The 14,241-nt window shown below is 36.5% G+C and overlaps 1 protein-coding gene across 1 annotated transcript in view; it reads left to right on the plus strand.

Moving 5' to 3' along the window:
* Window positions 1–1,093: 1,093 nt before the first annotated feature.
* tgfb2 (transforming growth factor, beta 2) overlaps window positions 1,094–14,241 on the plus strand; it is a 54,328-nt gene continuing 41,180 nt past the window's right edge. Inside the window, exon 1 of the mRNA XM_006625685.3 lies at window positions 1,094–2,273. Within this exon, the coding sequence (XP_006625748.1) occupies window positions 1,928–2,273 (346 nt within the window). The 5' untranslated portion in view covers window positions 1,094–1,927. The remainder of the gene's footprint in view (window positions 2,274–14,241) is intronic.

The following is a 14,241-nucleotide window of genomic DNA, read 5'->3' on the forward strand; positions in this document are numbered from 1 at the left end:
CAGGGTGTACCCTGCCTTGCACCGGTTGCTTACAAGCATAGGTTCGACCCGCGTGACCCAGTATTGGAAAAGGCAGTTAGGAAATGGATGGATGAATGGATGGAATGAATAACCGTATACCATTGCAGAGTTTTGATTATATTAAAACAGGAGAAAGAATACAGTGACAGTATATAGAGACTGAAGATAAAGACATAAATATTGAGTACAAACTATCTATCTCAGAAATCATGTAAGACTGGATCTTATTACTAATTGGAAGAGAGGTATATGAAGTCAAGCTGATACCAGATGTGGTGGTATGAAGAAGTAGGTCTCATTCTTTCCTGCAGGGGCACACTGTAATATAGGAATTGTCATGACATTTAAACTGCCAGCATAACTTGGGGGGGTCACAGCATTAACACTCCTGTTAATGGAGACAAGAGATCTCAGGTATAGGCTGAAAACATGCGGAAAGTTAGTGACTAACAAACACTCCACAACACTGACACATGCTTTCTTAAAAACAAGGAAAGTTTTATTCCATGCTGAAAAGAGAAGAAGAGAAACACCTGAACACCTGAAGCCAAAACGTTGTGTTTCTTTTCTTCTCTTTTCGGCACGGAATAAGCCTCTTCTTGTTACACATGCTGACGCAGCCCCCTGCTTGAACTACCTGATTTCTTATGACCTACTTGAAATTGTTTCTTCACTGAGCTTTAACTTTATATTCTGCTCCCCCTGCTTTTACCTCTGGTACAGCTGTCGCATATGACGTACTGCATCCCTTGGAGTCCGTGGTTTTGGAGAAAGTCAAATTGGACTGCATAATATAAGCAGGTTGTCGGGTTGTATACGTGGTCTAAAACAGGTAATAGAAGTTCAAATGTCAATTATGACTTGTTGATGATACTTAAGGGAGTGAAGCAGAATATACCAGATATTTCCCTAAAACATACCTGAATTAAATCTTACAAATATATTTTCAATAAATTCAGCTTCCAAAATATTTTTTTTTTGCATCCTGCAGGCGCTAGGACCCAGATCCTCTTTTTTACCACTTATTTTCTCTGGCACAATCTTTACAGCCTTACATTTATATAAAGCCGGGTAACGCAGGCTGAGGAGTCCACTGTTTGAATATGATGACCACAACGTCACTTCATTGGGAGGCAAACACGTGGTGAAGTGAGTCCCTTATATATCAGCGTCCCTCTGTCCTCGCTACATGGTGATGTTATCTGCTGGCAAGCTTACTTTTCTAGGGGGCCGAGAATTTAACAGGATGGATGGAGGAATATAATAACGGTTTGCAGTTGCAGTCGTGGAAAGGAGTAGAGATTAATTCACTATTTGTTCTTATTAATAATTTGCCTTCGGTCAATTTGGATAACCAGCAAAAAAAAAAGTCTGGTAAAAGAGGCAATGCAGGGTCCATGTAAATTTCAAGGGGGGAAATTCAACTGCTAAGCTTGAAAGGCGGACTTGTGCTGTGAGCGGCAGAGACCAGAGCTGGAAAGGACTCCAGAAGCGTTTCTGATGCGGTGGAGGTGTGTGCGATCGGCAGGGCTCACGTCGGTTCTGCTAAACAGGGACTAACTTAGGCTTGGTTTATTTTTTGAAGCGTTTGGATAATTTTGGCTTTTAAGACAATCTTTAAAAATATTTATTTTTGATATATATTTGAGAGCTAGCAGAGTCATCTGTAAACGCACTACATTAGCTTATTCGTATGCTTTTATTGCTCGGTATGTGAATAATAAAATACAACTTAATGTAAGTTCGAATTGAGGGGGAATTTAATCAATGCATGGACTCCCCACATAAACACTACAAAAGTTGAGGTTGATCCTATTTTGTTGCAGAATTTTTAAATATTATCTCCAGTACAACATATGCACGCCTCGATCGCTGTTTTAAAGGAAAACGATACTTCATTAAAAAGATGAACTGCTACATTCTGAGTATTTTCTTAACGTTGGATTTAGCCACTTCGGCTCTTAGTTTGTCTACTTGCAGTACTCTCGACATGGATAAATTCATGAAAAAAAGGATTAATGCCATCAAGGGACAGATACTGAGCAAGCTGAAGCTCTCTAGCCCACCTTCACACTTCCCTGAACCTGAAGAAGTTTCCAGGGAAATAATCGCTATATATAATAGCACAAGAGACCTTCTGCAGCAGAAAGCTAACGAGAGGGCTGCGACTTGTGAAAGGGAAAGGAGTGAAGAGGAGTATTATGCGAAAGAAGTTTACAAGATAGACATGCTACCTCTTTACTCTTCTGAAAGTAAGTTGTTCTTCTTCTCTAATACAGCTGTTGCTTCGAATGAGATAGTTCCGTGTAGAACACCTTAACATGTCATTGATACATAGCTACTGCATGCTAACTAGTTTAAAATCTGATAGAAATATGCAACTGTCCTTAAAGGCGATAGATTAAGAAGACATTGTTTCTAATTTTCATTTCCAGAACAAAACACGAAAACGTTATGTTCAAGTAAAATGATACTGTATTTTTTCCCTCAAAATGTACCGGTTTTCTTAAGATTTAAATGAAGACCAGCAGCTCGTTAAATCCGAGGAATAAACGACATGCGGCAGGGAAATTACAATTATTTTACAATTCCAATTTTTCGTTTTGTACCGCAATGGACATTACTGAAGGTGCACTTTTTAAATTATTTTTAGGCCAATCTTGAAATTTTATAGTATATTGAACAATATCGATTTATATAATAAGTCATTTTAGCGCACGGTACTACAGGGAGAATCTGTATTCAGACTATAGATATCAGGATGACTTTGTAACTTTACACTTGTTTCTCATTGCAAATGTTATTTTTAGGGCAACAAGTTGCCACAAGCTTGCGTGCTGTTGTCCGAATGCTTGAAGCAGATGCCAGCGTATAACTTGTTTATTTTTGATGAGTGCGTTTGTGTTGGTTAAGTGTATTGTAAAGCTCAACACTACACGAATTGCTTTGCGAATGGATTGCTGTCTTTGATAAGCACATTTCTTTACACTTTGAGGTAAAACAAGAATACTCATATTGCTAAAATTACCGGATTCTATTCGCAGCTGTTTTCTTTGCTTGATTTAATATTACTTTCTACCTTAGAATGTATGTAAAAAACCTCTAAATGTTAATCTATCATATACTGTATATAGTAAATTTCAGAAAAACGTTTTGTACCATTTTATAGGAAATGGGTTTTACACAGGCAGTCCACTAGATGGAGTAAATCTAAATACTATTTATAACAAGCGGACCTTTTCTTTAGTGTGGCAACTCATGCTGTTTGGCATTAGGAAATGAAAGAGATACGCAATGACAATTTTAATATCCGGATGCAGAAGTAAACTTGGAGAACCTTCGTTTCACATCAGCACAGCAAAGGAAAAAAAGATAAAAAAAAGAACAAAGCGAAATGAAAACCTTAATATTTGTAGAGTTTCCAGTCATTTCTTAAATTAAAATACTATACTTTAAAAGTAGGGTATAACATAAACAACTTTTTGACCTGCAAAGACTAAGGAGATAAACGTCTTATTGAGTCCAAAAGAGATTTGAAATAATAAGCTAAAATTGATTTTGTCTATCCATTCATCGGGTTTTCTTTCACTATGAGAGTTATAAAGATTTTTACATTATTTTTTTAGCTTTCTTTTTTTTTCAAATTAAACATACGCAACTGCGTAAAAATAAATAAGAAGTTATTTTATATACCCCAAGGTCTATTTTTTATTAAATATTATCCTTGGCTGAGCCTAGTGTATAAATACCGATAATATGAGTAGAACTGGCTGCATGCCAAACTCAGTCAGGAAGGCATTTATGGGGTATAAATAATACTATGTCAACATGAACAGAAAGAACTAGATTATTTTTAAATACATTATTATTATTAATCTTGACTTCTTTGCCACTACTGCTGGTAAAGCTCACAGCAGAATGTTTTTTTTTTAAATCTACCTCAAATATAATCACATACAAACGTGTATATTAGCACAATTATATTTTATAAATAATAAACAGTCTGAATACAATGTAGTTTCAAAATGGTCATGTTTGGCAGGTACCAGTACTGTACATTTGAGGGTGTCTACAGTACTTGGTAGGGCACCAAGAAGTCCAAACATGCTCACCCTGAGGTATAACATCACTGGAACGGATACAAAAAAATGTATGCAAGAAGGAGCCCTGGCAAGAGAGAGCATAGCATTAATATGTGATCCGTGTGGCAAATTCCCATAAAAAAAAACAACTGGACCACAGTAAAGTCAAGTGGGATCCTTCACCTTCAAAAACAAATCTAATAAAAACAAAATAAACCCACACTTGGAAAGAAACTAAAGCAAAGCTTGCAAACATATCTGCCAATGGGCATTGCATTCAAAGGATCTAAACTGCTGCATTCACAATTCATACTGTACCTGTAAAAATGTATATGTTTGTTACAATGCAAGATAGCATTAAAAATGTTATTCAAAGTCAATATTTCAAATTGTGTGTTTCATGTAGGTTATGCTACAATACAGCAAACAAAAATGTTATTCTTCAATCATATTTTATTAGATTTATGAGTACTGTATTACTGGAGTCCTAGGAATCCTACATAATATTTATTTCCTCTGAAGTATCAGATGGAACGGAAGCCTTTTTTTACAACCCGTTGAGTAGCAGTTATGCTTAATTAAATGTTTGGTTTTCATCAGCCTAAAATGGTATGGACAGTTTGACAGGGAGAATCACATTCAATTGTGCCATTCTATAGCATTGCGGTTAGTGTATTGTGTATTCTGTTCACTAGGATTGGCAGTGGTCTGGATTTGTGGGTTCTGGAGGGGGTTCGGTCCCTTCTCTGGTTCTGGAGCTGCTGTACTGTGGTTCAGCACCTCACCTCTCCAGCTCTGTGCGGACTACAACTCTGTTGTTATTAACTACTCCAAGATGATTATGTGCTAACGGGTAAAATTAAAAGAACTTTAGAAAGAGATTTAAGGTTTTAAGGTTAAATCATCCTATTTACAAAAAAAGATCATAATGAACTATTCAGACAAAATAAAAAAATCTAAGGTATGGAAGTGAAGCATTCTCATGTTACAATTATGGGTAACAACCAAATATTAAACGAAGAAGGAAAATAAAGTGGGTAGACGAATGCGGACAGAAAAAATAAACAGATTTCCACTTCAGATTAATATGAAATTATTTATTCCTTACTCAGGCATAGTTTATGGCTCATAAGGGTGAATTGTTCAGCTCTTGTGTAGCCTAATCTTGTTCCCAGATCTTTGACTAGATCCCTTGCTTTGGAGTACAGTCTTTCTCTTTCAAGTGCTTTTGCTGCCAAACAGAAGAATCTAAAACTGTTAGTTAGGCAATTGATCTCTTGGTGTTTTCCAATAAAAGCCTAAAGGCTTCCACTTTGTTGCATACAGCTTTAAGTCATTGTGAAAATCAAAAATCAGATCTTTTCATGTCATCATCCTAAGGACTGCTGTCAGAGAGCTCATAGATACTTAGAGATGTGTGTTTGTCTGCTCTCTTGGATGCAAGGCGATCATTTTTATCCATTGCATATTGACTGGACAAGCCTTTCATCTCAGCTTCTTTTTGATCCTTGATGACAAAATAGCTTTTAAACTGTGGATCGAGAAAGTTGATACATGGTGATCAAGGTTAATGCTTATCTGTCATGTTCATTGCATTGGATTTAGTTTTTAAGCTGTCTAATTTCTGTGAAATCCAACCTCTGCAGGGAGAAGGAGAGATGTGGTTGGAGCTTTTTGCTTCAATGGGTTTTAGTGGCTTCCTGGAATGCGTTGACCATCTTGCCTACTTCTTTTAGTGGCATCTTTTCTTCAGCAGTAATGTCTAGTGCTGGTTTCTTCCATTTAACAGATGCAACCTTTAATACTATGTGCTTGTCAGACCACTTTCTCAAGCACTGGCAAGCTTGAGTTCCAACTTTTCTCACAGTGTTTTTCTGTGGCTCATGTTTAGTTTCTGTCAGCTGCGCTTATGCTAGCATAAGCATGCCAGGCTCTTGGTGGCTTCATAAAGAAGGTAACAATAGATCAACATCTTTCAATCATCAAAGACTTTCTTTTACTGGAGTGTGCATTTTTGTCATAGGAAAAATAATTTGCTGTAGGCAGAGGTGTAAACTGTGCCAGACGAGTGCTCTGTTTCAACTTCAAGAGACTAGGCACGTACAGCACTGGCTTCACTGCCAGTAACAGCACACACCAGTTGCTTTAAGTTAAAGGAGTCGAGCACATTTTGCACAAAGAGGCAATGTTCTTCTGCTGATGAGTATGCAACTCATCAGCAGGAGTGCAGCCAATAGATTTTACATAATTCCACTTTTGGTCAATCAAATAGCATGTCATTGCAAGAAGCCACTTCTAATTTTTTGTGCAGATCCACAGATCAAATTTAATAGCTGCGTGTGAAGCAGATTGTAGTTCATGATTTGAGCTGCTCAAAAAGAGTGAGCATGGGTTGTGTTGGTATCCTGGACCCAGCAGGATCAGGATCTTTGTGAAAAGATGTAAAACTAAAATTACATTGTTATTTAAAAACATTTTTCATAAGTAATAAATGAAGGTTATTTATTCAAGGCACTTTATAAGGAAATACATAAAACTACAAATGAGTAAGTACTGTAAATCAAAAACATATTAATTTGTAAAATGTCCTTCTTTGTTTTGATAAACTATTTTTTTCCAGTTACCTTTACATTCGTAGTTTTTCATTCCATGTCTTTTAAAACTTAAAATTTGTTTGGACACTTTTGTAGTCTATACAACTCATTCATATTAAAGATACTGTGGAAATGGAATAAAGTAACATAGTTGTAAATTGACTATTTAAAAAAAACATTATAATTATAGTGAGCTCTTGACATCTGAAAATGTAATATTATTAGCCATTGGGTCTGGCTGACAGGTTATTGGATAAATGAAGAGCAGAACAGATTGAAACTGTAAACCACAACTTCTGAATTAAGTACATCACAGACTGGGATCGTGACAACGCTCTCTAGGTGAGAGAGCCTCTCTGTGCCCCCTGTCCCAAGTAACCACTACTCAGCATCTGCATCTCAATGTGGTCCTGTTTTTATATTGCAATGAACGCTCCTGGTTTCTGTGTTGGCTGTGTGGGGAAAGACAGGCTGGAGACGACTTTGCCAGGGAGCCTGTAGTTTTATTGTCCATTTACTAACTGTGGAGAGTGTTATTCACAGAGGCAGAGAGTGAAAGAGGGATTTGTTTTTCATTTTAACTGATTATTAGAAGTTTGTGATTACTGTTGTTTCTTTTATTTGTTCGGTGTTATTTAAATTAATGTATAGACCATACATTAGTACTTTAATTATCATAGAAATGAGGGTTAATTGTATCTTTTAACATTCCATATTATATACTGCGGTACATTATGTGACAGTTTAGGGGTGGACTTTGTTACATGCACATTTGGCTATTCGAGATAGTTGTCTGCAATGAGCCCTCGCAGATGTGGAGACCCTACTGTATTTCTTTCTAACTAGGCTCTATTGTTCCTGCAGGCACTCTAATCTCAGAATTCATTAGGCATGATTCATGTGAAATAAAGTCAGGAAACATAGAAATCTGGTAGCTCGGAAAATAAGGAAGCCTAAATGCTGTATAACAGCATTTATTTCACCAGACTAGGCACGTGTTCTAGACAGAATAATGTATATGTTTTAAAGTAATCAAAAATGCAATTTATGGTAACATTTTCTGAATAAATGTGATTCTACATAACAAAATGTATGGAGATCAAGATCAATCCATTCCAGTATGGCTTTGACAACATCTTATTTTACCTTTGACAGTCCTGAACTTGCTGAATGTATATCAGAACGGCTGAGGTTTGTATACAGCTGAAGATTTTTTTTTTCCTCTATCCTGAAGAATATATTTTCAAAATGTTGTCTTCCCCAGCTCCTTTACCGATTAGAAGACTTCTCACTCAGATCCTCAGAATATAGGTGCTGGTGCTGTTGTTAAGCTGACCGACCGCATGTGGGGGAAGAAACTGAGGCCGTTCCACTTAAGAACTGGAAACTGTCTTTCTTAAGTAAACAAAAATCAAAGTGCTTTATTGCCATTACCAATGAATTACAGTGTTGCCAAAGCAATAGCAATTATCAAAACATTTATAAACCTTTAAAACAGTAAAATATTATTGCTTGTGAGGGAGTAACAGGGGAAACTCTCTGTTTCTCCTGTTACTCAGGCTGTGATATGAGATACTGTGTACTGTACTGTTGAGTTTTTTTGCTTCCCCTAGCAGGACCAATAGATGGTGTAATTCTGGGATTCTAATTCTAATCTGGGGGTATTTTGTACGTGCTGTAGGTGAAAAGTGCATCTCAGGAAGCCTGTGCTATCTAGGTATCCAGATCTGCCTTTGTCACCCAGGTTCTATTGTAAGGCTGTGCTAGCTGAACCTGTACTTAGTCAAGGAATGCTTCTCCTTGTTGCTTTAAAAATCCCAAACCCAATAATCAAAAATCCCAGGTGGGCCTGGGTTAAAAAAAAAAAAGATTTTAGATTGGGTTGGGTGGGTGCGGGTTCGTTTCTCACAACCGCGGGTGGCTGCGGATAAAAAAAAAGCTGACCCGCACATCACTAGTGTCTAGGCCATTGCCATCATGCAAGCTAAATTTACATGCTGCCCCATATGAATGAAATCATTACAAGGTGGGAGGTGATAGATCACTAGAGTCAGTGAGAGAGCGATCTCCAAGAATGCAAAGACAAGACATGATAATGTGGAAGTTTATTCTTGATTTTTCTATTTTTCATCAATAGTAAGCCCTGAGGGGTGAAGGAATGCTTCTAGTTATCGTGGTATGGATTTGCCTTGGGGAGCCATAGAAAACACCATAATGACCATGGAGTGGTCCCTTCAAGTCACCAATGAAATGACACATAGACTTGTTTGCTTGTGCATACTTAATTCTGTATTTGCAAGGATGTGGGAAGTGCACACAGTGTTTGTGTGTATATAAGGATGTATTTGTTGTACAGTTAGAAAGTGTGTGTTTAGCAGAATAGGGTCAAATAGACCTGTAGCCATTAGAGTTAAAAGCTGTTGGTAGCCATAAAAACTGTTGCATATGAGAGACTATTCATGTAACGAACAGTTCTTTCCGGACCCTATGCGGACAACACAATCCGGGGTTGAGTGAGAAACACAGGGGAAAAGAGGCATGCAGGAATCGGGAATGAATATGGGGGGATGTGTTCAAAGTGTGCAGGTGTCCAGGTAGGTGAGTCTGGGGCAAACAATCCAGAGGTAAACCAAACGGGGAATCCAAAAATGGGCGAAGTCCAAAGCAGGGCAGTCCATCCGAGAACAGACAGGTTAAAAACAGGAACCGGGTCGGAACGGGAACAGGAACAGAAACTTAAAAACATAACGGAGCCAAGCAATTACAGGTCCCGGGCTCGCACGATATGGGAATCAATGCAGAGCCCCGAACTGAGTGGGTGTCTGGGTTTTAAGGGGGGTGGGAAGGAGGCTGGAACAAGGGGCAGGTGCACAAAATTAGGTCCGAAGTGCAAGAGCCGGAGCGCCCTTAAGGAGGAGGGACTACAATCGTGACAATTCATCCCAACTACCAAGTGGAAAGCTTGCATTAGATTGTCATTTGTGACAGTTATTCTTTTATTTCCTTAGCACAAATACCAGCAGGAAGTCAAATACAACCTAGCCAACAGATTTTGTAAAAGTATTCAGGTTACTGTATCCAGGTTACTAACAACAAAGTCCCATAAAATGATAATAGGTGACTTACCAGACAAATAGAGATGAAGCCAAATCCTGTCTTTATACAGTAAATTAAGGTTATGTGTGAGAGACAAAGTCTCTCAGTATTTATCAGTACATTACATAGACGGCAGTATTTGATTCATCAGAGTCTCCTTATATGGAAAAATTGTAAACTGAATGAACATTGAATATATTGTGTCCTGGTAAACACTACACATTTAGATGGTGGTGAATGAACCGATTTACTGTATGCATTTATAGTCATGAAGCAAATTATTGAATACCTACGCCTACTCAGTTTAGTTTCTGGACTCACAAACTGCTCTTTTCATTTTACAAACGATGGAAGCTTTCAGATATGCATAACATACAATAAAGTGAAACATAAGGTTTCTTTATGCCTCTGATTTTGTCCAGGAAAATATAAAAAATGTGAGTAACTATTTGTTTATTTAACTATGCTGCATGCAAGTGTGTTGAACACTGTGATACTGGTCATTACCATGCATTCTTTAAAAGTATGATTTTTCAGAACACTACAGTACATGCCTTTTATTATTTTATTTTCTTTAATTCATTTGGATTCTATACAAAATCGTTCATTTCTTGGTGGCCAAAAATGCTACTTGACCTGGCTTCTGGTTCGTTCTTGACAAATAATTCATGTTTATATATTAAATATATATTATCTCCAGTATATATCTATATAAAAGTATAATATACTTTGCAGTATATGCATATGAGATATCCATATAAAATGTTATAAAATAAATATTTTCCAAAGTCTGCAGATGTTTCTTTTATCTTCCCATAGTTACCTCCAAAGAGTGTATAAAAATTAGTACAAGAAAACTAAACCTGTGTTTTGTGTCACTGTAGTGTAATTACACTAAACAGTAATTTTAAGTTAATTTTATCTTCACACACATAACAATTATGTTAAGACTGGTGTTGTCTGTGTAACGAAAGTGTTCTTTCAGGACCCTATGCAGATGACATGATCCGGGGTAGAGTGAGGAAAACACGGGAGCATGCGGGAGTCAGAAATGAAAACAGGGGGCGTGTCCATGGTGTGCTGGTGTTCGGGGGAGGTGTGGCCAAGGCGAACAATCCAGAAATAAGTCAAAGGGGAATCCAAGAGAAGGCAAAAATCCCCAAAATATTCAGAAGAAGAAGAAATTTAAATAAACTTTGTTGTAATTTTGAACTGTTGTTCAAGGTTTATCAGTATAAATATTTATCAGTCAAGCAGTACTGGGCTGATGAACTACAGGGCTAGTTTTTCTAATGCCAAGGCTAAATCGCATTGGAAACCAGTGTCTAAACAAACAAATCAGCCTTTTTCTATGAGCAAGTCTTTCCCAAACTTTATGTATACATATCAATTTTTCAGTGCCCAGAAATAGCAATGTATTTAGATCATGGTGAGAACTTAGTGGTTTGTGTCAAGTAATAAATTAGATATTGATGCAAAAGACAAATATTTGATGTCCAATCAACCCAGATTACTTATCAACAGATTATTCTCACTGGCACCGATTACTGGGCTATGGGGTGTAAAATGGATTTTAATTTACTTTAAGCATCTGTGTTTTAGCAGCAGTTTATACTTCTATGTTTTAATGTAAACTGCCAAAATTACTTGGAATTATTTAATTCCAAATGTTAAATCATTAAATGAATATGGAAGTGGATCAAACCTTTTTCTGAATTTCTTTTCATGGATCATCATGAGTGGTGGCATGGTGGTGCAGAGGTTAGGATTGTGGTCTCATACTGCTGGACCCTGGGTTCAATTCCTGTGCTGTTTCTCCTTGTGTTCATATGGGTTTCTTCTCTCTGGTTTCTCTCCACAGTCCAAAAACATACTGCTAGGTTAATTTGCTTGTTGGACAACTGGTCCTAGTGTGTGTGTCCACTGTGATACCTACTAGTATGATTTTGGAGGCAGCAGTGCTAACCACTGTGCCACCATACCACCCACTGGATGGATCATTATGAGTATTCTTCAGCAATAAAGTATCTAGCATACTGAACTTAGACATAGACCAATTATATATTGAGCAATTCAGCTGTTATAATGAATATATTATCAATATATTATACAATATGTAATAGAAATGTAAAATCAAAGCAAGGAACCCTACCCTTTACCACTTTTCTACGAAAAAGTCCCTCATCAACATACATACAACATACAATATACATTCAAATTACATGTGTTTTTATAGATTTTTATTTTTCAAGATTTGATAGACTTTTTTCAAAGTTCATGTCACCATTAAAACAGGGAATTAGCAAGACTCACATGTATCTTACAGGTCACACATACTGTACAACTGTCACATACCTGACTGGATATCTTATCGGTCAGTTTTGACCAAAAACATCACACCAGTGATGAAAACATCTTTGTTCCATGTAATGCGGAAAATATTACAAGGTGAAACTTTCTCTAAAAACTAGACTTACAAGCACAGTAAATGCTTTCTTGTGTAGGCAGTGTGAATAATAATAATGCTTCAGCATTCAAATTGTTACATTAAAGCTCCAAATATTACTTTCAGCTGTTGAATTCCAAAAGTTGCTGTTTACAGATGTATAGTTGAGAACCTCTTGTTGCTTGCAAACTGAGTTATAAAAAGATTAATAGTAAAGCAATGGTACAAAAGAGATTCAGCACAGTAAAGTAACACTTTATTGGTAGCTGAAACAACAGATAACACATATATTTCACACACAACTTTTTATTCATAAAAAGGACCAATGCGAAGCAAAACAGACATGATAGAAAAAATATAACCATTCACTTTAAAAATAATACCTAGGTTTTTTTTCTGTCAATATTTCAGCAGCAAAAGATTAACAAGAAGATATACAATATCTCAAAAATATACAAAGAGACGCAATTAGGTTACAAAAGAAGCAGGGAATGGCAGATGTTCTCTATGAGTCTGCACAAATGTTCATTTAGTAGTAAAAACATGCTACAGTACATGTTAAGAGACAGTCACCGTCAGCTCTAAGAATGTTCCGCATAATTAAGGATGATGTTTACATTTTCTAGAGGATATTTAAGACAAACATGTTCAGGGCTAGATGATTTTTATCCATGTTTTATCCATATTTTATCTACTTATTAGGATGATTCAGTTGACTCTCAAAATATGAGTTATGTCTACTAATTTCAAAATTGCAGGTAATTTCATTCTTATAAAAGGGAAAATAAGCTTGGCAATTAATCAGCATTATCTTGAAGATCTGAATATTGAAAGGGTAGTAAAGAAGAAATGTATGAGAAAGGCCAAATAATAAATAAAAAAGAAAACAAAATGATGGGAAAGCTAAAATTATAGCACATTATAGTAGTACATATAGTAGAACCAGATTTTAATATTTAATATTATGTTCTGTTTTGTTCTCCCCCTGAAAAACTGTACAAATGTGAAAAAGTACAAATGAGGTATTGGCAAATACTCCAGAGCAAATATGAGCAAAAAAGACAAATTCCAAGTCTGAAGGGAATGTTATACAAAGACAAGTTAAGGTAATTTAATCTTTTTAGCTTTCAACAGGCCTGATCTTCCTAGGAACAAAGACAGTTATGTGGGGACTTGTTTTGGGTATTCAGAAATCTGAATGGTTGTGACTTAGGCACATCAAGGGCCTTTTTCAAGATTAATAATACAAGGACCCAAGAGCAAAATGTAGTTTAGGAACACTCAGGACAAAAAACAGAGACAGAGGACCAACTTCCTAGTTACATGGTTCAACCTGAATCTATGGAATGGCATTAAGAAATGACCGGATGTATTTCTTGGGTCTCTACTGGCAACCTAACAAGTATGGGATGAGTGGCATCCTCTCAATCCTTATGCTCCCAGAAGAGTAAATCCCTTATCAGTTTAAAACCGCAATTACAAATGGTTGAAAACTTATTTATAGAATAAGTACGTGAGAGATTCTTTCAGTGGCTGCCCTTGAAATGTATATATGCATGTCACATATTTTGCACTCATGCTTATTGTTGGTTTCACTGGATTAAAAGTTTTAAAATTAAACTTAAAGGCTTTGACATATATATGTGCATATAAAAGAAGGTGCCAAATGGCACAGAACACACTTTGGTACGTCATAGAGTCCCTTAGGAAATGTGTCTGAGTAGTCAAATAACTTCTGCTATTTGTTAAGTAAAACAGAATCAGTTGACAACTGCAGCATTCACTTGCTCTATATTTGGTGTTTTCCACCAATCTCCATACTGTGATCAAATAAGAAATAATAGAAACAAAACTGAAATTTCAGATTAAACATAATCTTATAACCTGTAGGGAGAGACTATAAGGAATTATAGTTACCAAGATGCAGAGGAAATAGCATAAAACTAAACCATGATTGTGAGAAGTCTCAGGTTAGCTGTGATTTTAAAATTAAAATTAGTTA

Source organism: Lepisosteus oculatus, chromosome 2 (assembly GCF_040954835.1).
Source record: "Lepisosteus oculatus isolate fLepOcu1 chromosome 2, fLepOcu1.hap2, whole genome shotgun sequence".
Classification (NCBI taxonomy): Eukaryota; Metazoa; Chordata; class Actinopteri; order Semionotiformes; family Lepisosteidae; genus Lepisosteus; species Lepisosteus oculatus.